General features: G+C 41.3%; 1 protein-coding gene across 2 annotated transcripts in view; it reads left to right on the top strand.

Moving 5' to 3' along the window:
- The window catches only part of MCOLN2 (mucolipin 2), a 64,852-nt gene extending 60,410 nt beyond the window's left edge, over positions 1-4,442 (top strand). For both annotated transcript variants that reach the window (XM_010860312.1, XM_010860313.1), the window contains exons 13-14: positions 1,101-1,222; positions 3,644-4,442. In XM_010860312.1, the coding sequence (XP_010858614.1) occupies positions 1,101-1,222; positions 3,644-3,680 (159 nt within the window). In that variant the 3' untranslated portion in view covers positions 3,681-4,442. The remainder of the gene's footprint in view (positions 1-1,100; positions 1,223-3,643) is intronic.
- The last annotated feature ends 20,975 nt before the right edge of the window (positions 4,443-25,417 follow it).

The following is a 25,417-nucleotide window of genomic DNA, read 5'->3' as shown; positions in this document are numbered from 1 at the left end:
TAGCTTCCTACCTTCCTAAGCTACCCAGTGGACCCTGTGTCCTTTCAGACTGGGTCCATTTAACTGATCTGTAGCATGAAGGAAGTCCTGTAAACTCGGGTGGTGATGTCTCCACAGCAGGTGGTCGTGCTTGGAGCCAGCACCCTGTTTGGGGCCAGCATCTGAGCAACCAGGGATTCCATGTCCATGTCCTATGGTGTTGTCCTCTTCTTGAAGCTTCTCAGACTATCCCAGAAGAAGCCAGTCCATTGGAAATACTCCTGAGCATTTTGCGCAGAAGGGGACACATGTTCCTGTAGGAATGGGTGGTTGGCTGCAGGGGGGCTGGTCATGGGGAGAGGAGTCAGGCCTGTGCAGTGTGAGTGCTGTCCTTGGATGTGGCAGTGTCCCTATGAGGGTGCCAAGCCTTGGTGACCTGGTGGATGATCTCACTGAACACGAGGGGAGGGGTCTCTCAGAGTCTCTGTGTCTGCTTGGAGGAACCTACTGCCTTCTACCTCCCTAAGCGACCAGCTTCTATAAAACTTCCCAGCCCAACTCCACATGGGCAGTGTGGGAAAGGGGAGGTTTCTCTTGGGCTTGCAGTGAACACGAAAGCTTTAGACTGCTATTTCCTTCACTCTTTAATTAACATGCCTCTAGGCTTCCTTGGTGGCTCAATGGTAAAGAATCCGCCTGCCAGTGCAGGAGATGGGGTTTAGATCCCTGGGTCGGAAAGGTCTCCTGGAGAAAGAAATGGCAACCCACTCCAGTACTCTTGCCTGGGAAACACCATGGACAGAGGAGCCTGGTGGACTACAGTCCATGGGGTCACAAGAGTCAGGCACGGCTTAGCAACTAAACCATAACAACAACAACCCTTCCCCCACTAAGGCTTGCTTTCTGGAGTTTTCCTCCGAATGGCTCTCTGTTCCCATGGTAGCCCTGGCTTGGCTTTCAAGGGACCCAGAGATTGATTATTATTGTTAATATCAGTTCTTAGATCCGAGCTTGCAACGTGGGAGAGTTTTATTTTAGCAGAGGTGAGTTTGGTTCGTTGACAAAGGGAGCAATTTCTCATGCTATATAAATAAGGTAACCACATTGTGTACTTTTTAAAGAAATACCAACAGAATGGGTTTCCTGCCACGGATCTTCAGGAATTCCTGAAGGAGTGTAGTAGCAAAGAGAAGTGTCAGGAAGAGTCACCAGCCTTCCTGTCCAGCATCTGCTGTCTGAGGAGGTCAGTATTGTGTCGAGTCAGGTCTCCATGCTCCCAGGATGAGATGCTCTGTTGCCTTAACAAAGAGTCCTCCCAGGGCAAACGCTGCACTCAGAAATCAGCTGATTGGAGGAAACAATGCAGCCCTCCTTTCTTTCCTCCCACTGCACTTGGCTTTAGAAATCTATTGTTTCTTATAAAACAAGGTACAAAGGTACAGGACATGGTTGGAGTCTCTTGGGAATGTTAAAGCCTATTATGAGAAGGCATGAATTATGTCCCTGAAGGCAAGAGGGTGGGCTGCCCACAGGAAGAGATCAGAATCCTTCATTTATAGGTGTAGCTCTAGGAATGCCAAAGATGTTTTCCCCTTTTCACAATTTACTAGACATTATTTAGAAGTGCTCCATCATACCATTTCAAATCCCAAGATGCAGTTACTTGAAGGTTTCAAGTAACCTTCCTTGAGCAGAGCAGAAAATCTGCTTGAGAGGGGCTCTGTGTGTCCTTGGCTGCAAACACAAATCAATTGATCAATGGCTCTTTGCTCACCATTCATCGGGGCACTTACATAGTCCGGACCTCAGTGGCAAAACCTCCACACAGTGGGTTGGGGACCAGAATGGAGGACACATGAGGAAAATCTTAACTGTGCCCATGTTTGTTTTCATCGCAAGTCGGGGATGGGGGTTGTTAGCTAGAAGTATCCCCGACTCGCGTCTTTTGAGAAGCATCGCTAAACCAGAGTCCTGAAGGAAGAGGAAGAACATAATTGCTACTTAAAATCACAGGATGTATTTTTCGTTAATCAATTTGTACTGCATCTTGGGATTTGAAATGGTATGATGGAGCACTTGTAAATAATGTCTAGTAAATATGAAATGAGATCTTCTGAGAAGAGTTAAGTTTTTACAATCACATTTTATCCTCTCAGAGCATTAAAATGTTGCCATGGAAGCAGGGATAAAGGGAAATTAATTTTCTTAATAGGCAGCTGCCTCCTAAGGGGTACCTAACATAAGGTACCTTTTCTAATTAGAAAGTTGCTTTTCTAATCTGTAGTTAACCATAAATTAAAAAAAAAATCATCTCAGAATGTAAAATAGTTGTGAACACTGGACAGTAATGAATAGGCTTTTGGTGCTTGATTTTTGGACCTTGGTTTGTACCAAAAAAAGCCCCAGAGGGTTGTTAGATGATTCCTCGTGCAGCCATATGAAACAAGTGAAAGATTTAAAGAGTGAACTGCAGGACTGATTGATAAGATTGAGTCTGGCTGGTGAGAACAGAGCAACATCAGCAGGCAGTTTTCCCCAAGGTGAACTAAGGCTTGTGGAGAAGGTGTGTCTGGTGCGAAGAAGAGTCTGCTCATAGTGAGCAATGAGAGAATTAGCAGAACAGGAAGGTCAGCCAAAGGAAACCAAGTGAAGAACAGGATGTTGAAAGTTTTGGAAAAGGAGGAGATCAAAAATAGAAACAGAAGTGGCTGTTACCAAAGATGGCCATGGGTGAAGTCAGCTTGATCGGTTTTAGCTGAATAATAGGATCAAAGCCTGGAATCCAGGGGGATCTGGCTGGACCCTGCACAGAAACAGTGAAGGTCATAGGGTCTAATGAGGGAAATGGGTTGTACTGAGGCCTTGGAACAAGTGATGGTTTTGAAATCATTGAAAATTAAATATACCTGGATGTGTTTAACAGCTGGAAACTTAAGAATGAAATAAAATTGAGGAAGATGACTTAATTCTATGAGTCTAGGACTCATTTTATGACTGGAGAGTACATGTTGGAGAAGAACCATAAAGGCATCACAAGTGTTGGTGTCTGGGCCCCTCTCCAGTGCCCATGACATGCAGCCCATGTATCACAGCTCTGCCTCCTGCAGAGCACAGCCAGGTTGCTCTTCTTCAACCAAAGCGACCCACCAACCACCACAGACTCATTCTCTCTTGAATAATTGACAGAGCCTCTAGCCTGATGGTCAGAACACTGGGGTTTTCATTTTGGATCCTGCCAATTACTGAATGTGTCCCATGACCTTTCCTAAGCCTCTGGGTCCCTCTGTGGTATCATGAGGGTGGAACAAGTAGCTTCTCTCTTCTGGTTCTATGGGGAGGTATACTTCTGGTCTGGTTCTCTGGAGGGCTGTGCTGGTTTGAGAAGATGCAGTTAATCTTTCCCCTTCTCTACCATAGTGAAGGAGGAAAATATGCAGTTCTAGCCATGGAGATGGAGGGTGGACAGCTCCTCAAAATTGCCAGAAGCATCTAGTCAAACCCCAAATAATGTAAATTGTCCTTAAGTTTTCTTCCACTTATATGTTGCACTCAGCATGTCAGTAACTTATGTATGCCTACATGATAGAGCATGTATTCCTGTTCCATCTCAAAGAGTTTTAAGTTATTGCTCTCTTTTCTCTACTTCTCCCCCTTTCTGTTACAGGAATAGAAGTGATGACCATTTGATACTTATTAACTAAAATCCTCCTGCTGATGATGATCAAGTTTCAGGTCTCCATATTGAATGACAATGTAGAGGGGCCCCAAATGGCTTGGACCAGCACTTCCAAAAATACCGACTGTGGATGGGGAAAGAGGACTGACTGTCAGCTGGCTGAATAGAACTGAAGTTCCAAAGTTCCTTTTTATAAACTTGAATGATGAAGAATAGACCACAGTCACCTCCTGGGCATTAGTGTCATAGAGCAGTGAAATTCTGTCTTGGTGTTTTAAATTATGATGTCATATTTCAGAGTGTGTAAAACAATGGTATTTAAAGCCATGTATTTGAAGATGTGAGTTTATCATCAAATACGGGTTTGTCTTAAAAGTGATTCTTGGGTTAGAAGACATTTCTTGATCCATGGTCTGCACAAGACAGAAATTGGTTGCAATACCAACCTAGAAACTCAATGCTGGAGAACTATTAAGCCATGTAAAGATTACACTTAAGTCAACAAAAAAGCCTCTTGCAGTGGACATTTCTTGGCCTATGTTTTCCTATGGTCTTCTCAGAGTGATCTGAAGAAACTGTTGGTAAAGTCAGTGGGAAGAATTGGAAACAGTCATTTGGACACCTTGTCACTTATGCTCCTTGTTGATTGTACACCCAGGACATGTGGACATTATACTACAGCAGTGGTCACTCATTTTAACACCTGAACTCCACTGTGGTGGGAATTTACCCTTGTCAAGCAAGGAAGGTGGTATTTTTTCCCAAAATAAATTAAATTTATTTTTATCACAACATATGGAACTATTGGCCTTCCCTGGTGGCTCAGACAGTAACGAATCTGCAATGTGAGAGACCTGGGTTCAATCCCTGGGTTGGGAAGATCCCCTGGAGAAGGGAACAGCTACCCACTCCAGTATCCTTGCCTGGAGAATTCCATGGACATAGGAACCTGGCAGGCTACAGTCCATGGGGTCACAAAGAGTCAGACACAACTCAGGTCTATACACAAAATACTTTGCTAAACTTATCATTTTAGTTATAAACTTCTTTACTTACAAAAAAAATGTTGTTACATTCAAGTTTTAAATTAAAGACTATTTAACCCGTATTTCTCGGAGAAGGCAATGGCAACCCACTCCAGTACTCTTGCCTGGCAAATCCCATGGATGGAGGAGCCTGGTGGGCTACAGTCCATGGGGTCGCTAGGAGTCGGACACGACTGAGCGACTTCACTTTTACTTTTCACTTTCATGCATTGGAGAAGGCAATGGCAACCCACTCCAGTGTTCTTGCCTGGAGAATCCCAGGGACGGGGGAGCCTGGTGGACTGCCGTCTCTGGGGTTGCACAGAGTCAGACACAACTGAAGCGACTTGGCAGTGGCAGTGGCAACCCGTATTTCTAGGGTCATCCCCATGCAGAATCATTGTGCAATTAGCTCACTTATTCACCCCAATATACCCCCAGTACATCATTTATCTCTGAATAGAATTGCTATTAATGCCTTTTATACAATTTGAAGATTAATGATGGTCTTCCATGCTCATGTTTTTCTTTCATTGGCTTTCATGTTTCCTTTTATTTCTTTTCCCTCCAGCTGAACAAAACACTTTCAGGAAGAAAAATCTTTTTTCAAGGTTACCCTGTGTCTGTAGAAACATTGTTTTCTCTCTTTTTAAAGCTTTTAAATAATTGTCACCTTGACAGCTCTATTATCTATTTGGATTTTATTGAACAATATTTTCTTATAACTCTGCTAATAGACATATCTGGGACAAACCATTTTCTTTCCTTTCCTACGCTTCCACTTGGAGAGTTCACTGAAAGTTAGGAGACTCATTCTTTCTGCCTCTTGGTTTCATTATGGGATCACAGTTCTTACAGAACATACCTCCATGGCTTGCAGTGATTTCCTCAAAGCCTGATGTAACATTCTTAGGCCTACTGACTTGGGCTGGTAAGGAAAGGTCATGGGTGATTTTCACTTCATTGAACTACTACTAATTTTTTTAAATGTACTGTTTTTTAACATCTACCTAGTGAAAAATTCAGATCACATCTCTATCAACTTACTATCTGGTCTTCAAAAGGGATTGCTCACTTTCTTAAAGGCAAAGTGAAGGAGATAGAGGGGCTAATTTGTAGGAATTAATAAATATTTATGATAATGACTTGTGATTAAGATCACTTCATGCATAGATTTAGTTCATACCTGAACTATCTTAGGGGTCAACTATTTTAAAGTTACTGGTGAAGAGTAAGATTTTAATTAAGTAGGACGTTCATTACAGGACTCTCCCTCATTGTCTCCTGCTCCTCCCCATCAAGCCCCTCCCAGGACTTTTCTGGTCCCCCCACTTCTCTCTCCATGCACCCACACTTTCATCATGTATCCATACCACATCTAGACAACTAAAATCCCAGTTTACCCTGTACTTCGGTGCTTGGGCAAGTTACTTCCAGCTTCTAAGTGATGAAACCTCAACAAACCGTGGGATTGGCATTTAAGTCAGGTAATTCATGCGAAGCCTGAAGTTGAACACTGAAACCTGAGCCATTCTTAGTTTTTATTTTCTGCCCCGTTTGTATTAGTAAGTAGGTTCCATGGGATCATGGGGGAGTGAAGATGTTAAGCCATTTAGTCTGCCAGGGTGCCTGTCCTCCTACTATCTGAGTCTCCTTGGACAGGTCACACCAGCCTTGGTTTCTTCACCTGTAAAGTGGGGATTGCAGGGATTAAATGAGTCAAATGTAAAGTGAGTAGAACTGGGCATGACTTATAAGTGCTCAGTGAATATTAGATCTTTCAAAAGCTTTTCTTGCATGGTCTACACATGTACAAATCTATCACCTGGGCAAGCCAGGAAGATCTTTACTTTGAAGAGAGCTCACCAGTTTTGGTGAACTTTGTTAGGCCTCTAGGTGAGTAGATACCCACATCCATCTTTGTCCTGGGGGCAAAGATCAATTCAGTGTCTAAAGCTCAAGCAGTTGTGGAGGAGCCTGTGGACCTCAACAGCCTAAAGGCCCTGCCCTCGGGGCAAAGCTGTCAGTAGGATGGGTGGATAAAGGTCCCCGAGGTACACAAGTGTCACAAATCCTCAGTCCTTCACCCTGAGACCCACACCCCCTACCCCCCCCCACCCCGCCCCACACCCCATCCCTCCAGCCTAGGAGCCCCACTGCCTTAACCAAATTTGTCAGAAGGTGTGCAGTACAAATCAGCTATTGCTGATCTGATGTAACAAATATGAAAAAGCCAGAAAGGGTCTTCAGGAAAAGGTTTTCCTTCTTTCAGCCCCTGCTGAAGGCTCACATTGTAACAATCGTGGGAGGGGTGCCTGACCCACCCCTCACCCTCTCCCAAGGAGGCTTCAGCTCAGCATCTCAGGTTGATGAGAAGCACAGTGACCCAATCTCTTGATTACTAGCCAGACACCCTGCGGTTCCTGAGGCCTCCCTGTAAAAACAGCCCAGCACTGTCTCTGAGGTTCAGGGTCCCTGGAGTCATTGGGAAAGTATGTTCCCCAAGTGCCTACTATGGTCTTGGCCGTGGATTGTTCTAGCCAATATAAGGAGCTGTGATGCTTAGAGGTCCGATTCCAGCTATCTGAATCACTCAATGTGTGGTGGCCGCTTTTTCCAGCAACACTGGATAACTAGATTGCATTTTGCTACTCTCTAGTTCCACATTTATTTTCATGTAATTTGAACAAATTTTATTTTTCTACCCCTGACTTGAAGTTTAAATATCTCAACCACAGTATTCCAGTGGTGTGGAATCTTTCTCTAACAAATATCTAGAATTTCACATACTTGTGGAACATGCAGAAAGTAGCTCTTGTGTGACAGGGTGATTGAGGACCTCAAAGACAAAATCCTGAGCACGGCTTCCGGATCTTAGGCATCATAGGAAGGACAGTGAACGATGACAATGAGAACTGGTACTAGAGGAGCGCTGAACACTTCTGCCTCCTCTCCCATTTTTTTTTTTTTTTTTTTTTTTATGTTTTGGTTTTTTGGCCACGAGCCATGTGGGATCTTAGCTCCCCAATCAGGGATTGAACCTGCACCCCCTGCATTGGGAGGCGATGTCTTAACCACTGAACCACCAGGGAAGTTCCACTTCAATATTTTTTGAACATGGGGCCTCACAAGTGATGCAGCAAATTCTGCTGATTGGACTGGGTAACTTAGTGACTAACAATGATTAAAGCATAGCCTTTTAGGAAAAGGCTAGCACTGTAGTTTTTCTTCAAAACAATTGAAATTTAATGAAAGGAAAGAATAAAGCTGAATGGGAATTAGTTTTTAATAGAATTTCAGATGCATCATTTTTTTCAGCCTCTAATTTTGCAAATAAGTGGCTATGGGGTGGCTCCTCATCTCATATCTTGTTTCACAGATTAAACTTCTGTGGTTGGTGATATTGGCTAATATTGTTTCCATGTCACACTGGCATTTTGGAACTGGACTTCTCACCTTGCCCCTTTTCTCTGCACACCCCCTTCTCCCCAGCAATGAAGAGTCTCATTTTCCAAATTTCCACTTCATGTTTTTCCCTTGACAGAGAATCGACTTAAGGTGGTTCTTCTAAACTCGAGCATGTTTGCCCAGTTGCTATATGGCTTCCAACCTGGCTCAACAAAGTCCTCTGGGACCTGCTCCTCCCACTGGACAATCAAGCACTTTCTCCAAGCTCTTTGCAGCCATTTACATTTAGAATGAAAGACGGTCTTTGAATGGGAAGCTGTAGAATTGTTCAGCGTGCTATGTATTGGAGAAAATAACATAATAGCACTGGGAAAACTTCAGGATGAACCAAATCTCAAAATACACACTCAAGTTGTTAGGGAAAATAATACAACTCATGGCTGTTCTACCAGGGGCTTCTTTACAGCAAATGAGGCTGCAAAACAATGGATGAAATTGATGGCCAGTGTTTTTCTTGCCATCTCTCTGCCAGAGAACCAGGAAGTGAATGAGAAAATAATGGGCACACACAAAACATTTCCATACCAGCTGACTTAACAAGGACAGCAAAACTCTGATTTTCCAAAGACCCCTGGGAGCTATCAGCTGCGGTGGATGGAAGAGACAATTTGTTACCATGATATGTTTCTTAGTTTCTAATGATACATAAATTATCCCATGAGCCATGATACATAGGGTTTAGAGAGAATTTTAAATGAAAGCCATTTTTTCTTCTAGCAGCACTAATTGCCTCGCAGCAGTAACTGACTCATCACCTGCTGCCTGTGGGCTGTGGTCATTACTGTCTCCTGGAGGTTGAGCCGATGTCCCCCAAGAGAAATGTTTGCTTTGACAAAGTGAATTTACATCCTCACTTTGGAGCCTGCCAAGCCAGGTCTACAGAAGGAGAGAGTATTAACAGTGCCTTGCAGACTTATCTTTATGCATTTGTGTCATCCTGCACATGTTATTTATGAAACAGGATGGTGTGTTGGGTTGTCCTGCATGTGTTATCCATGAAACAGGACAGCATATTGGGTCATAGCTCTTGGCTACCTTTGGAGAAAAGTCAGGGAACTGATATCAATGCTTAATTTCCAGCTTGGTGGGGTTTGAAAGGTAGACTTAGATAAGAAACTTGGACACTTCCTAATGACAGGTTAAGCAGGGCAAGTTGATAAGCACCATTAATTTGAAGAAACGTGGATAAGTAACAAATGTCAATGAAAAATGGTGATGCTATTAATGACTAGAATTCAATACATGCTTGTTGATTTCGAACATTGTGCTGGGAACTACGGATGCAAGAATAAATGACATGATCCCTGCCTTCGTGAAGTGTGGTGTCCAGTGGGAGGAACAGTCATGTACCAAGATAAGACAAGGTCACCCACAGTACTGAATGACAGTGGAATGGCAGCAGCTCCTGACGTCCTGGAGCGTAACTGGAGGCCTTTTCCCATGGACGGAGGAGCCTGGTGGGCCGCAGTCCATGGGGTCGCTAAGACTCGGACAAGACTCAGCGACTTCACTTTCACTTTTCACTTTCCTGCATTGGAGAAGGAAATGGCAACCCACTCCAGTGTTCTTGCCTGGAGAATCCCGGGGACAGGGGAGCCTCATGGGCTGCTGTCTATGGGGTTGCACAGAGTTGGACACGACTGAAGCGACTTAGCAGCAGCAGTAGCAGACAATGCTAGAACTGAGACTTGAATAATATATTTTATTTGACCAGATGGCCATGATGTAGGGTAGGGGTAGGGCTTTCTGGATAAAAGGAATGGCATAGCAATGGCTTAGACAGCTGAAAGAGAACCCAGCCAGTTGGGGACACTATGTTTTCGGGTGGTCAAAATATAGGTCATTGTTGGGGAAAATTTTAGAAGATGAGACTCAAGCAACAACAAAGGGAACTTTAGACCTGGGAGCTACATGATCGGAAAACATAGAACTGGTAGAACTGGGAAGGATGGATTGGGGTGGTGTGAGATGAGCAAGGAAATCAGTTAAAAAGCTGCTACAATCATCCAAATTAAATTTTAAAAAAGTGATGCCATTATCCCGTAATTAAACTCAAAACAAGCACAATAAGAAGCCTGCTTGAAACTGTCTCTAAGGAATGTACCTCTCTCATATACCTGTTTTGTCTGCCTGCATATGTATATTTTTTGCTTTCTTAAAAGATTTCTCTGCTAAATGCTGTGTCATTTCCCTGGGAGTTTATGCCTTTAGACTCTGCATTTAGAGGGATGGTCTCTTTTCATAACTTCTATTATTGAGAAATATACTTACTGGGAAGAATGGGTTGAATGCATATATCTATCATATGCTATTTCTCCTTCCCACATATTTAAAAGATTATCTATTAATAAGACTGTCTCCGCATCACCCTTACCCACTTCCTCCACACACACCACACACACGTATACTCTGAAGCGCCCTGACCTTGACCAGCCACAGTTTATGTCTGTCAAGGTTGTGAGACTTGTGGGTGTGTGACTTCTAACAAAGCCAGCCTGACATCCATAGTCTGAAGCTTACAGGTTGCACACAGACTTTCCGAAGTTTCTGTCTCCCTGCCCCCTACTCAGGACAACCATGAAGATTTGGGTGTGCGGTCGCAAAGATCAGAACTGAGTGTGGCACCTGGGAAAGGAGGGTGTCACAGGAAAGAGCTGGGAGGTCCTTGGGTCGATGGCTCCTTAGTCTGGGGCAGTTTGTGGAGTTGGGGTGCCAGGCGGTGCAGGGGAGGGGGGCTGATGGAGGGACTCTGAGGAGAAACTGTGGTGCTCACCCCCACTGCCTTGATTTGGAGGTCTGTAGTGAATGTAGTCATGTTAGAAGAATGTTCTTGGGCCCAGGGTGCCCGAGACTAGGGGGAGTAAGGGGTGGGGGAGTTGTGGGCAGAGCAGGGAGGGTGGCATGGCTTCCATCTCACAAATGAAGAAAACATAGCGTGTACCAGTGCCCGAGTGCACCATTGCCTTCCAGACCCTGCAGAGAAAGGTCAGCAATTTGTGCTGAGACCAGCCCCAGTCGTGCCTCCTTCACAGTCTAGTGAACCCACTTCCTGAGGACCAGAGGTGGAAGACTCAATACTTCCTTAATTTGTGGAGTGGATGAGGATGTTGGCGGGGTCAGAACCCTATCAAGGGTTTCCTCACCTCTCAGAGTTGGAGGTCAGGGGAGCCAACCTGGGTGTTGGAGGCGAGAGAGAATTCTCGAAGCTCTACACTGACCACCCTGAGGGGCACAGTGGGTAGCCTGGCTCGGCCTTTGGGGGTTCACCTCTTGGCGTGCTCAGAGGGCCAAATCATGGCCTTAAAGGTGCTGGACGACCAGCAAGACACTGTGGGGCAAACCACCATGTCTGCAACTGCTCCTGCACAGTGAGGCTACCCAGCCCGAGGCTGATACTGGGGAAAACGCATTGGTGTTTCCGGCCAGACTAACATGGAGACTGTTTGCTACATCTTTTCTGAAGAAAATCAAGTTTCTGAAACAGTATTTAAGGAACCACAGTAATGGACTGAGGCAGGGATGGGTGGATCAGTAATGATTCTTCTACTAGACTTTCAGCTCTCTTGCATAAATGGCTCCAAGTCCATCAGGAAAAGCTGAGCATGTGGGAAGAGATGACAGGCAGATGAGGGAAGTTTGGGGGGGAGGGGCATGGTTGTGGCTAATGGGTGATGACCTGGCTCACCCTCTTTTACACTTTTCTCTGGGTTTAGGGAGGCACCAACTTTTAGCCCTTATGCAAAATACTGTGTCACAGTTTCTACATTTATCTGATTGAGACAAAAGAACTGACATTTATAATTCTAAAAGTAAATCAACTAAATGGGAAAACCCCATAGATACACATTTCTATCCTATGGGCCTTTTCAAAGTGGGACAGTTCAAGTGCACAGCAGGCAGCTCAGAGGGTAAGTTATTGAGATAGAAATGAGAATAAGTCAAATAAACTAGTCTCATCAACCAGCATCATTAGGAAGGTATCTTAAAAAGATAACTATTCAGCACCTTGCAACCATGTAGCCAAATAAATTCCAGATGGATTAAAGATTTAAATGTGAAAAATGAAGACTGTAAGAGAACCAGAAAGAAACAGATATGAATATTGATCTGATTCAAGAAGTAGAGAGGGCTTTCTGAGTTTAAAGCTGCAAATCAACCATACAAGAAAAATCAAGTAGATTTACTACACAAAAAGGAAAATTTGCAGAGAATTAAACATGTAAACAAAACATTTCAGTGCCCTGTGGAAAAAGAATTGCAACACACGTGACTGGGTAATATCCTTACTTGGTAAAGAACCATTACAAATTTCTGGAGGGTGAGCCCCAAAGAGAAGGAGTAAATTTTTTGCATTTCTGTATTTCATGGATAAGGAGCTTCCCACATGGTTCAGTGGTAAAGAATCTGCCTGCCCCTGCAGGAGATGCAGAAAATTCAGGCTCAGTCCCTGGGTTGGGAAGATACACTGGATTAGGAAATTGCAACCCACTTCAGTACTCTTGCCTGGGAAAATTCCATGGACAGAGGACCCTGGCAGGTACAGTCCACGGGGTCACAAAGAATCAGACACGACTGAGCAACTGAGAGCAATTCATGTATATAGCAAAGTTCCTGATGAGTAGCAAGCACAGAAAGAATAGCATATTTTTGAAAGGCTATATTAGGGTCAATGCCTAGCATGTTCAATGCCTAGCAACACATATTGTTGCTACTCATCCCAAGAAACTTATAGCTTACATATCAGGATTTCCATTTTACTGAAGAGAAAACTGAGCACAGATCAGGTAACAGAGCCTGGTTTCAAACACAAATCTTCTGATCCAAAGCCCTCTCCCACTCCCCTTTCTTCTGCCTACTTTCTAAATAATGCTTACTGAACAGAACTGAATGGCAGAAAAAATGTTTAACCTCCTTAAAGAGAAATGTGACTTCTATTTTCAAACAACACCCTGTTAAACAACATTCCTCCAACTCACACAATACCAGTGCTTAGTGGAAACTAATCTGTTTTTTTGTAGGGGAGTTGAAATCTCCATGGAAGCTCCCAGTTCTTACACTAAATTGCCAAGTGATTTAAAACAAGATGCTTGAAACCTCAGAATCATTATCAGTACTACAGGGATAATAAAGCTGAGAATACAGAGAGGTCAAGGAACTTGTGCAAGGTCACACAACAGTAACCACCAGTGCTGGGACTTGGACTCAGGCAGTCCATCTTTAGAGCTGGCTAGCGCACAAGGTTGATGTAATGTCTAGAAGATAATGGATGTAAGTAAGCTTTGAAAAGGATAAACTGGACACATTGGATGAAAAGAGATAAAAATTAAAGCTATAAACCTGTTTTTGTGTATGTGTGTATGTGCAAGAATTGTGAAAATAAGAGCTTGATAGGCATGTCTGGGTGTGTCCTTTTTGACCTTATATCTATTTAAAATTTTTTTTCAACTTAAAATGCACACAGGCAGAGTGGTCATCCCCTCCCTCCTACCCTCTTTATGTCAACCAGCATGGGAGTACTGGTTAATGGATCAAAGACAACATGCCCACACTTAGAAACATACTCAACTGGCTCTTTTAAAAAAATAAAATGAAAATGAAACAGATAATTGCATCCACTGGGGTAGAATTGCTGGCATGTGCAATAATGAATCACTAGACAGTTGTGATTGAAAAAAGATAGCCACCCCATAAATCTCGACTCAGTACCTCTTTCATCTCACTGGCCAGAAGCCAGGAGAGCCAGTTTAAAAGGTGTTTAATATCGCTCATGTACTTTTCATGCCTCGGTGCAGTATTTGATCACTGGCAAAGTCAGGGAGGAGATTCAACCAGTCCATCCTAAAGGAAATCAGTCCTGAATATTCATTGGACGGACTGATGCTGAAGCTGAAACTCGAATACTTTGGCCACCTTATGCAAAGAACTGATTCATTGGAAAAAACCCTGAAGCTGGGAAAAGATTGAAGGCAGGAGGAGAATGGGACGAGAGAGGATGAGATGGTTGGATGGCATCACCAACTCAGTGGACATGAGTTTGAGTAAACTCTGGGAGTTGGTGATGGACAGGGAGGCCTGGTGTGGTGCCCCCAGTCCAAGGGGTCGCAAAGAGACAGACACGACTGAGCGACTGAACTGAACTGAACCCAAAATCAGCAGTTCCACGTGCATCTCATTCAGCCTATCTTTTGGAAAACGCCCTCCATCTTCTGTCTCTCTCATTTATATAATTTATTTTTCTAAACCATTTGAGAGATGCTTATATATATTATACCCTTTTATGCCTTAAAACTTCAGCATGTATTTCCTAAGATCAAGAATAGCCTCTTATACACAAGGATATGGGCTTCCCAAGTGGCTCAGTGGGTAAAGAATCTGTCTGCAATGCAGAAGATACAGGAGCTGTGTGTTTGATCCCTGGATCAGGAAGATCCCCTGGAGGAGGGCATGGCAACCCACTCCAGTATTCTTGCCTGGAGAATCCCATGGACAGAGGAACCTGGGGGGTACAGTCCATAGGGTTGCAAAGAGTTGGACACAACTGAAGCGACTGAGCATGTATGCACATGCATGCATGTGTACACGATATATTGTACAACACCAGGAATATAGCCAATATTTTGAAAAACTATAAATGGAGTATAACTTTAAAAATTGTGAGTCACTATGTTGTACCCCTGAAACTTATATGTATTGTACATGAACTATGTTTTTGTTGTCCTGTGTTACGTATAGCCCCTTAATTTGGATTTGCTGATGTTTCCTCATGATTACATATAGGTTAAATACTTTTGGCAGGAATGCCACAAAGGCATTGCAGGTTCATCCTCAAGGTATCTATCTAGAGGTGCATGATACTGGTGTGCTTTCATGGATGATATCTATTTGGACCACCCTGTCAAGATGTTGTCCTCTTCCTCCCTCATTATAGTGGCCATAAAAACACACAACTCAAATCTCCAGATGTGAGGAGCCTAACTGATGACTGTCCCAGCTGCTGTGCTCAGAATCCGTTTGTGTGGAGACCCCACTGACTGCTCTGGCCACTGAGTGAATCCAGCAATGATCACAAGGTAGGCTTATTGCCACTAGAAGGGCACCCCTCTGATAGTGTCCCATCAGTCTGACTGAATTCTTCCTAGAACTGGGCTGCGTCTAAGACTCTCCCACCTGACACTTTATCTTCTCCTCCCTCCTTCATGAGGTCAGACCAGCATTGTCTGACAGCTCTCCTTGCCTCCTCTGCCTCACTCCCATTTTCCCCTCACAGCCACAGCCTCTCGCCCAAATTCTCTTGCATTTCCCATCTTGTCTTGGCATCTGCCTCCTGAAGGGTCCGAACTACACAGTAATATGGAAAGAAGTGATTGAAAACAGGTAGTAAGGTGAAGATTTGGGACTGAGTTAAGTCATCCCTGGTGGGTGAAGAGACTATCATCCTGAGTGGCAGGTGGGGGACACATAGTCTCTGATACAAGGTGGTGGCCCAGGTACCCAAGATTTCACTCTTGGTGACCTGGAGGTGCGTCCTGGTGGTCATGAACGCCATTGCAGCTGAGATGATTCAGGATCCTTCAGGGATTTAGAAGATACGGGGAGAAGATGCTTATAAAGACAGATTGCTTCTAAGTTGACTGACCGTCTGCAAAGGGGTGAGAAACTAAGGGCTGAGAAGAAGTAGTTAAACCAAGTGTGAATCTGAGGTGTTGGTGGTAGCTTACAAAGAGGACCTGATCTCCTCAAGTGTAAGAGTAGATAGACTGAGCTGAGGATTGAAGACCCTGTTTAGTAGACTTTCTTACCCTTATTCTATGAAAGTGGAAGCTCAGAGAGATGGAGTGACTTGCCTTTATCCACCCAGCTCTCAACTTTTTGACAGGTCAGCATACCTTGTCTTTCTGCAGATCTATTTGTGTGAATCCATGGGCTTTACAGAAAAAGAAGGTGGCCATTGGTTTTGGGGGGAACATTGCTGTATCATGTGCACTGCATATTCCATCTCACCCCTTCTTCACAACAATTTTGACTGCCCTTTTTTCCGTTTTTGTTTTTGCCAGATTCATGCTCTCCAGCTCAAGAATTTGGGGATGCCTAAATAAGAGTGACGTGATGGGTCAGATGTTTTAGTCAGGTTCATAAGAGCTACAAAACCAACGACTAAGAAAAAATACTTCTTTACACTAAACACTGAAACAAGTTTTCCTTCTCTTTGGTGTATGTATAACTCCAGTGTATGTGTTTCCAGGGAGAGAAAGGTGAATGGTGAGAATTATTTTACTGGGCCATGATTTACTTACGTTTTTGTAACTATATAAATGGGAGTAGTTTTACTCTTAAACATTAGTAAAAGCACAATAACGAATAACTGAAATTTTTACAGACATGTTCAAGAAATGGTGGATAAAGCTTTTTAGTACTAACAACCCATCCTAGGACCATGGACTTATAATAATTTCTTACAGTTTCATAGTACTAAATGTTTACAAAGGGCTTTTACATACATTATTTAATTTCATTCTCACAACTATCTTGCACTAGATAGAGCAAGTTTTATTATCTCTATTTTAGATGTGGAGAAATTATGTTATTTCACAAATCAAAAAACTAAATAAAGTTAATTAATATGCCCATGTGTTGTAAGAAATGGATCTGAAACCTGGCATGAGAGGAACTCAGTTTCTGAAACTACCTACTGTTCTGCCTGGAAACTTTCATTTCTTTTATAATTTTTAATATTTAATATGTTAATATAATTGCTGATACACTAAAGTCAGTGTCCCCAACCTGCAGAGAGCCCTCACTTAAATCTATATTTCCTTGTGCTGCTCTTTGCAATCAGGATTTAATAAATAAAACAGTATTAGCACTCAACATGATTTGCTTTTTTTTTTTGACATTGCTGAAAATTTTAAGCAGCTTAAAATCTTTTAGATTGCTATGGTTTAATTTAAAAGGAGAGACAGAAGAACCAAACTTAGTAATTCTAGATCTGATTCATCTGGGAGATGGGATAGAAAGGGGTTATTATTTTTTTCCAGTAGGAATACTTCTCTAAAGTTTGCACAGGAAGACCTTTTCATAGGCAAAACAGCCCTTGTTTTTTTAAGCAAAGTCTTTTCTTGGGGAATATATATGTGGTGATTCTCTTTATTTCAAATAACACTTTTTGCCTTCAGGTCTCCTGCTGGGTATTGATAGAGTTACACAGTCTTTCTTTAGGTTAATATTTGCCTACCATATATTTCTTATCATTATGACTTAAATATTTCTCATTCAAATAGCATGTGGCTGGATTTGTTGGCTCAATCAAAGTATTTATATATAAACTGGATAGTTTATTTAGCTTATATTGCTGTGACAATAAATATATTTGAATATATTTGTACATTTCTAATTTTTGTTTTTCATAAATTATGCTCTTTTTTCCTTGTTTCTTTCCTTCTATTGGATTAATGGAGCTTTTCTTTATTCCCTTCTATTCCTTTTCTTTTGATATTTACTCTTAACTTTTACCTGACTTAGAATAGTCTCAAGTTAATCAAAATCTTGATGTGTCTCTTCAATAGATCCAAGAACCTTGGATCTTTAGTTTCAGGTCACCTTCATTTTCCATTTACTGTCTGTCTTACATGATTTTCTTGTCTAGTAATTTATTTCCTTTTTCTACCTCCCTTCCCTCATTAATTATTATTTTTACTTATTGTCTGGTACAATGTTTCCATAGTAAAAATGTTCTTTGCAAACCACTTCCTCTTTCTGGGTTTAATTTCCTTCTTCCTTGAGTAGCTCTTTAATTGAGTCTCAATCTTCATTTGAAAAACATTTTTATGTTTTCATATGTAACTCGGTTTTCAATATGTAACTCTTTACCGGAAATTCAATTAAACGGTAATAGTATTCCACTGTACTAGTCTCTTGTTATTGAGAACTGTTATCAGTCTAAGTAGTCTGTCTTTTCTCAATGGTGGCTTTTAAGATTTACTCATCTTTACTACTTCAGTGTGTGTGTGTGTTTGTGTGTGTTTAAAAATTTACTTGTTTGAGGAAGCTGCGGTTCTTGAATCAAAAATGCATGTCTTTCTTCAACTGAAATATACTGAATCATTAGTTTAGAAACAATAGTATTTCTTCCTGCCCATTCTCTCTTATCTGCCTTTCTGATTACAAACCTGTTGAACTTTCTCTTTTTCATATCTCCTAATCTTTCTTTAAAGGCTTTCCTGGTGGCTTAGTGGTAAAGAATCCGCCTGCCAATGCAGGAGGCGTGATCCTCTGGAGAAGGAAATGTCAACCTACTCCAGTATTCTTGCCTGGGAAATCCCACAGATAGAGGAGCCTGGTGGGGTCGCAGAGAGTAGGATACAACTTAATGACTAAACAACAACGATCTGTCTTTCATATTTTAATCCCCTTTATTCTTTCTGCTACAGTGGTAGCTCAGCTGGTGAAGAATCCACCTGCAATGCAGGAGACTCCAGTTCGATTCCTGGGTTGGGAAGATCCCCTGGAGAAGGGATAGTCTACCCACTCCAGTATTCTTGGGCTTCCCTGGTGGCTCAGAGGGCCTTCCCTGATAGCTGTCAGTTGGTAAAAAATCCGCCTGCAAAGCAGGAGACCCCGACTTGATTCCTGGGTTGGGAAGATCTGCTGCAGAAGGGATAGGCTACCCATTCCAGTATTCTTGGGCTTCCCTTGTAGCTCAGCTGGTAAAGAATCTGCCTACAATGCAGGAGATCTGGGTTGGGAAGATCCTCTGGAAAGGGAAAGGCTACCCACTTCAATATTCTGGCCTGGAGAATTCCAAGGACTGTATATTCCATGGGGTCACAAAGAGTCACATATGACTGAGTGACTTTCACTTTGGTGGCTCAGATGGTAAAGAATCCATCTGCAATGTGAGAGACCTGGGTTCCATCCCTGCATTGGGAAGATCCCCTAGAGGACGGCATGGCAACCCACTCCAGTATTCTTGCCTGGAGAATCTCCATGGATGGAGGAGCCTGGTGGGCCACAGTCCATGGGGTCACAAAGAGTCAGACATAACTGCACACAGCACAGTATATAATGAATTTCTTTACAAATATCTTTCAGTTCATTAATTCTCTTTTCAGTGGTTTTAAAATTTTTGTTCAAGTGCTTCATTGAGTTCTTTTTTTTTTTCTATTGCAGGGACTCAGTTTCTCATTCCTAGAAGTTCTTTTTGGTTTTCTTTTTGTACTGATTTATCATTCCTAGAAGTTCTTTTTGGTTTTCTTTTTGTACTGATTTATTTTCCCTTTTGGAGAAGGCAATGGCACCCCACTCCAGTACTCTTGCCTGGAAAATCCCAAGGAGCCTGGTGGGCTGCAGTCCATGGGGTCGCTAGAGTCAGACACGACTGAGCAATTTCACTTTCACTGTTCACTTTCCTGCATTGGAGAAGGAAATGGCAACCCACTCCAATGTTCTTGTCTGGAGAATCCCAGGGACGGGGGAGCCTGGTGGGCTGCCGTGTCTGGGGTCGCACAGAGTCAGACACGACTGAAGTGACTTAGCAGTAGCAGCATTTTCCTTTTAAAGTGTCTTGCTATAACGTTCAACATCTTGCATAAGCTGATCTCTTAAGATATAAACAAAATATAAATGTAATATTTCTCTTAATTCCCATTTAAACCTGATGCATGCTGAGGCCTTTTCCCTGCTTTTGGGTGAAATCATACGCAAGTCTCATAAATATTCTAGTTATCATTAGATAATTAGGCATCCTGTGATTACTTTTAGACACAAGAACAATGATAAAAAAGACAACCCAATTTTAAGATGAGCACACTTGAACAGAAATGTTAAGAATATAAATGAATGCTAATAAGCACATGAAAAGATAATGAAAAGTCACCAGAGAAACATAAATTAAAACAGCCATGAGATACCACTTCACACACACTATAATGACTAAAATTAGAACGACAAAGAAAACCAATATTGGCAAAAAGTGAACCAATTGGGAGTCTTATATATTGCCAAAAAGAGTATTAAATGGTACAGTCCTTTGAAAACCTATTTATTAATAGCTATTTAATATATATTTAAACATACAGCTGTTCCATGACTCAGCAATTCTACTTGTGGTTCTTTACGCAAAAGAAATGAGAACATGTGTCCATAAAAGTCTTGTATGGCAGTATTCAGAGCAGTCTTATTTATAGTAGCCCCAAATTAGAAATAGCACAAATGTCCATTAACAGGTGAATGAATGTTTTTTTATATCTATACAGTGGAATGCTACTCAACAACAACAAAAGCAATGAACTACTGGTATAGCAACAACTGGGGTGAATGTCAAAAGTATTAAGCTGAATGAGAGAAGCCAGATACAGTATATGATTCTATTTATGTGAAGTTGTAGAACAAAGAAAACTAAGACCTAGTGATCAAAATCAGAATGTCAGGGATTCACTGGAAAAGGGCCCAAGAGAAGTTCTGCTCTTCTTTTTCTATCTTTTTTAGTTAGACATTTAGGTCATTGATTTTTGAACTTTATTTCCTTCTAATATCAGTACTTAAAGCTAAATATTGTTTTGGCTGCAGCCCATAAATTTTGGTATGTAACGTTTTCATTATCATTCAGTTCAAAATATTTTCTAAATCCTTTTGTGATTTCTTCTTTGACCAATAGGCTATTTTCTGCATGTTGCTTAATTTATAGATACTTGGGGATTTTCTAGGTATCTTTTTGTTACTGGCTTCTAATTTATTACCATTTTGTCCAGAGAATTATCTCAGTCCTCTTAGATTCACTGAAACTTCTTGTATGATTCAGAAAATGGTCTAACTGTGATAGTTACATGTGCACTTAAAAATACATGTATTTTGTAGTTGGAGGGTATAATGTTTAATAAATGCTATTGGGTCAGGTTGGTTGAAAGTGTTGTCCAAATCATCTATAATCTAATTTTTTGTCTATCTATTATATAATTACAGAGAAACAGATGTTAAAATCTCCAACTATGAGTATGAATTTGTCTATTTCTCCTTTCAGTTCTGTTAAATTTTGTTTCATACATTTTGAAGTTCTGTTATTTGATGAATGGATCCTTTTAACATCATGAAATAACCCTGTTTTATTCTTCTGGTAATAATCTCATCTTTAAAAAATTAGTATACTATCTCTTGCTACTTTTCATTTCCATTTGAGATATGTACATTATTACATTTATAGTTGTAAAGATTGAGTGAGACTGGCCAAGTTTGTATAACTAGTCAATACTAAAAGCACAGCATACTAAAGTTAGTTGAGCATAGTAGAGCATACTAACGTTTTTGAGTCTGACACAAAGTCTTCAAAGTTATAGCTACTTTAATTAATACAGTCTCCTATGATAAAGTTCTATAAAATGTCTTTTTTAAACTTTTTGGCTCTCACAATATTTAGCTATTTAATATTTATTTCTACATACATGAATCATTATTCTTATTAATATTCATGCTTCTGTCATTGTTCTTTACCTCCACTGTATTCATTCCCACCACAATACAACATTATCAAAGTAAGCTACGTCCCAGAAATTAAAAGGAAGCCGAGAATTGAGCTTCTTGAAAAAAATATTCAATTATAGGAAAATAATTTATTATGACATTTTCTTGTCTGTTAGGGAAAAATATTTATTAATGATTGCAAGCCCAGTATAAAATTATGTGATGTGATTATTACAATGTGCTTCTTTCATAAAAGCATAGAATCCTATTGTATTTTATATTAAATTCTTTGGTTTAAAACTTCTCCACATTGAAAATTTCTCTTGATCTTCTATTTTGAATGAATCAATCCTCTGTTTTAAATGGACTAAAGGTTAATCGCTCAAATCACTTCTGGAGTCCATTCATATCTTAGTCTTTTGTGTTATTATTCAAATTATACAAAAACATTAAATATTAACCCAGCCAGTGGCTATGAAATCCAGTTGAAACAATCAATCCTGGAGATAAGAATGTTAGGGTCATATTACAGCATTCTTTTGCAAAACAGGGAAAAATATTTAGTGCATGGAATGCAGAAAATTCTAACAAGATTTATTTACAACTGTTTGCTTTTCCTTTTTCAGGTTTACTAGAATAAATATTTGTGCAGCTGAAAGTGTTGCTGGTAGCAGGTCCTTGATGGCTTCTCAGGGCAAATATGTAGTGGTAGCTTGAGTGTCAGGGTTGGGAGTAGAAGCTGGCCTATTACATAAGGCGTTCTCATTGTCTATGCATGGCTTCAGCTTTGCCTGCCTCCACCCTTAGCACCTCACTGTGGCTGGATACATGCAACCTCCATGATGTACTCTTCAAGTTATCTTGGTGTCATATGTACACATTTCTCAGAATGCAAACTTAGGCAGGCAGTCATGTAACTATTTTTCTGAAAGTGTATCTAAAATCTACCTTGAACCTCCTATTTCTATCACTGACAGGCAACTTCATCAGTCTTGGTCATTTGAAGTTAACACTTAGGTTTCTGCCCTTCCCATTTTCTCCCTACTGCAGCAAATAAATCCTGAACAGACTTATTAGTGTCCAAGTGTTGGGGTAGAATGAGTGGGTGATGAACACATGGTCTACCTTCTCTTAAGAGGTAAGTCTTTGGATGCTGGCTCAGTTCCTGGTATACCCACTGCCAGGATTTCCCTTCACGTACTTCTCCATACAGAACTGACTTCAGTGTTGTTCTGTATCAGTCTGGGACCCACAAAAAACGCAAACAATGGGTTCAGTTCCTTCTATGTCTAGCAGTGCTACGTCACCAGTATTGCTGTTCCATTTTCACCACAGCATGGAGCACAGAAGCAAGAGTGTTTCTTACCCGAGTCTCAGATGGACAGCAGGGCAGAGTATATGTCTACTTGTATTAATGAGGATTAATTCAGTTATGCTGTGGTGGCAAATGCTCCCCACATCTCAGTCGCTTAAAAGGACAAAGGTTTATTTCTCACTTGTATGTCACTCCTGGGTCAGGCATGGTACTGCTGGTTCTTGCCCTCTTTACTCCCGGGTCCAGGTTGATGGAACTGACTCTGTCTGGGACACTGCTGATATCAGAGCAGAGGAAGAGAGAACAGGGTAAACTTGGTTCTGGTTAGTAGCACAGCTCACACTTTATTGACCAAAGAAGTCAAATGGATAAGCAGAGAAGTATAATTATTCCCCAGGAAGGGGCAGCTTATGTTTTAAAATAATACAATCTACCACTCTAATCCTGGGTTCATAACCAAAGGGAAGGATCTATTTTTCTCTAATAATTTAGCAGGAGGAATGGTGAGAAGTCAGCACCTTCATGCTCAAGGATATCAGTGTTACTTTTTCTCAAGTTCTCCTCTCCAGCCAAGGAGGACCTTATCTAGTCTTTAGGGAGGATGGTCTGGTTCTTCATCTGTTTTCTTTTAGTTGATTGCTTATGGGGAAATTTTTTTAAGTTCAGTTTCTTTCAGGATTTAGCCCTTTGAAGATTAAGAGCACCCAACTTTTGCAAATCACAAACCTGAGACCAAGGGACATCTAGTTATTATGGTTTTATAATGTATTTTCATATCTGCTAAACTAATCTAATTACATGGACCACAGCCTTGTCTAACTCCATAAAACTATGAGCCATTCGTGTAGGGCCATCCAAGATGGACAGGTCATAATGGAGAATTCTGACAAAACGTGGTCCACTGGAGAAGGGAATGGCAAACCACTTCAGTATTCTTGCCTTGAGAACTCCATGAATGGTATGAAAAGACAAAAAGATAGGACACTGAAAGATGAATTCCCCAAGTTGGTAGGTGTCAAATATGCTACTGGGGATCAGTGGAGAAATAACTCCAGAAAGAATGAAGAGACAGAACCAAAGCAAAAACAACACCCAGTTGTGGATGCGACTAGTGATGGAAGTAAAGTCTGATGCTATAAAGAACAATATTGCATAGGAACCTGGAATGTTAGGTCCATGAATCAAGGCAAATTGGAAGTGGTCAAACAGGAGATAGTGAGAGTGAACATCAATATTTTAGGAATCAGTGAACTAAAATGGACTGGCATGGGTGAATTTAACTCAGATGAACATTTTATCTACTACTGTGGTCAGAAATCCCTTAGAAGAAATGGAATAGCCATCATAGTCAACAAAAGAGTCTGAAATGCAGTACTTGGATACAATCTCAAAAATGACAGAATGATCTATGTTCGTTTCCAAGGCAAACCATTCAATACCACAGTAATCCAAGTTTATGCCCCAACCAGTAATGCTGAAGAAGCTGAAGTTGAATGGTTCTATGAAGACCTACAAGACCTTCTAGAACTTGCACCAAAAAAGATGTACTTTTCATTATAGGGGACTGGAATGCAAAAGTAGGAAGTCAAGAAATACCTGGAATATCAGGCACGTTTGACCTTGGAGTAGAAAATGAAGCAGGTCAAAAGCTAACAGAATTTTGCCAAGAGAATGCACTGGTCATAGCAAATACCCTCTTCCAACAAGACAAGAGAAGACTCTACACATGGATATCACCAGATGGTCAACACCGAAATCAGATTGATTATATTCTTTGCAGCCAAAGATGGAGAAGCTCTATACAGTCAGCAAAAACAAGACTGGGAGCTGACTGTGGCACAGGCCATGAACTCCTTACTGCCAAATTCAGACTTAAATTGAAGAGAGTAGGGCAAACCACTAGACCATTCAGGTATGACCTAAATCAAATCCCTTACAATTATAAAGTAGAAGTGACAAATAGATTCCAGGGATTAGATCTGATAGACAGAGTGCCTGAAGAACTATGAACAGAGGTTCGTTACATTGTACAGGAGGCAGGGATCAAGACCATCCCCAAGAAAAAGAAATGCAAAAAGGCAAAATGGTTGTCTGGGGAGGCCTTACAAATAGCTGTGAATAGAAGAGAAGCAAAAGGCAAAGGAGAAAAGGAAAGATATACCCATTTGAATGCAGAGTTCCATAGAATAGCAGGGAGAGATAAGAAAGCCTTCCTCAGCAATCAATGCAAAGAAATAGAGGAAAACAATATAATGGGAAAGTCTAGAGATCTCTTCAAGAAAATTAGATATACCAAGGGAAGATTTCACGCAACGATGGGCACAATAAAGGACAGAAATGGTATGGACCTAACAGAAGCAGAAGATATTAAGAAAAGGTGGCAAGAATGCACAGAAAAACTATACAAAAAAGATCTTCAAGACCCAGATAATCACAATGGTATAATCACTCACCTAGAGCCAGACATCCTGAAATGCAAAGTCAAGTGGGCCTTAGGACTGT

The sequence above is a fragment of the Bison bison genome, unplaced genomic scaffold (genome assembly GCF_000754665.1).
Source record: "Bison bison bison isolate TAMUID 2011002044 unplaced genomic scaffold, Bison_UMD1.0 scf7180017864466, whole genome shotgun sequence".
In the NCBI taxonomy this organism is placed as follows: Eukaryota; Metazoa; Chordata; class Mammalia; order Artiodactyla; family Bovidae; genus Bison; species Bison bison.
Note: the sequence above shows the minus strand (reverse complement) of the source record. Positions and strands in the feature narration are given on the sequence as shown.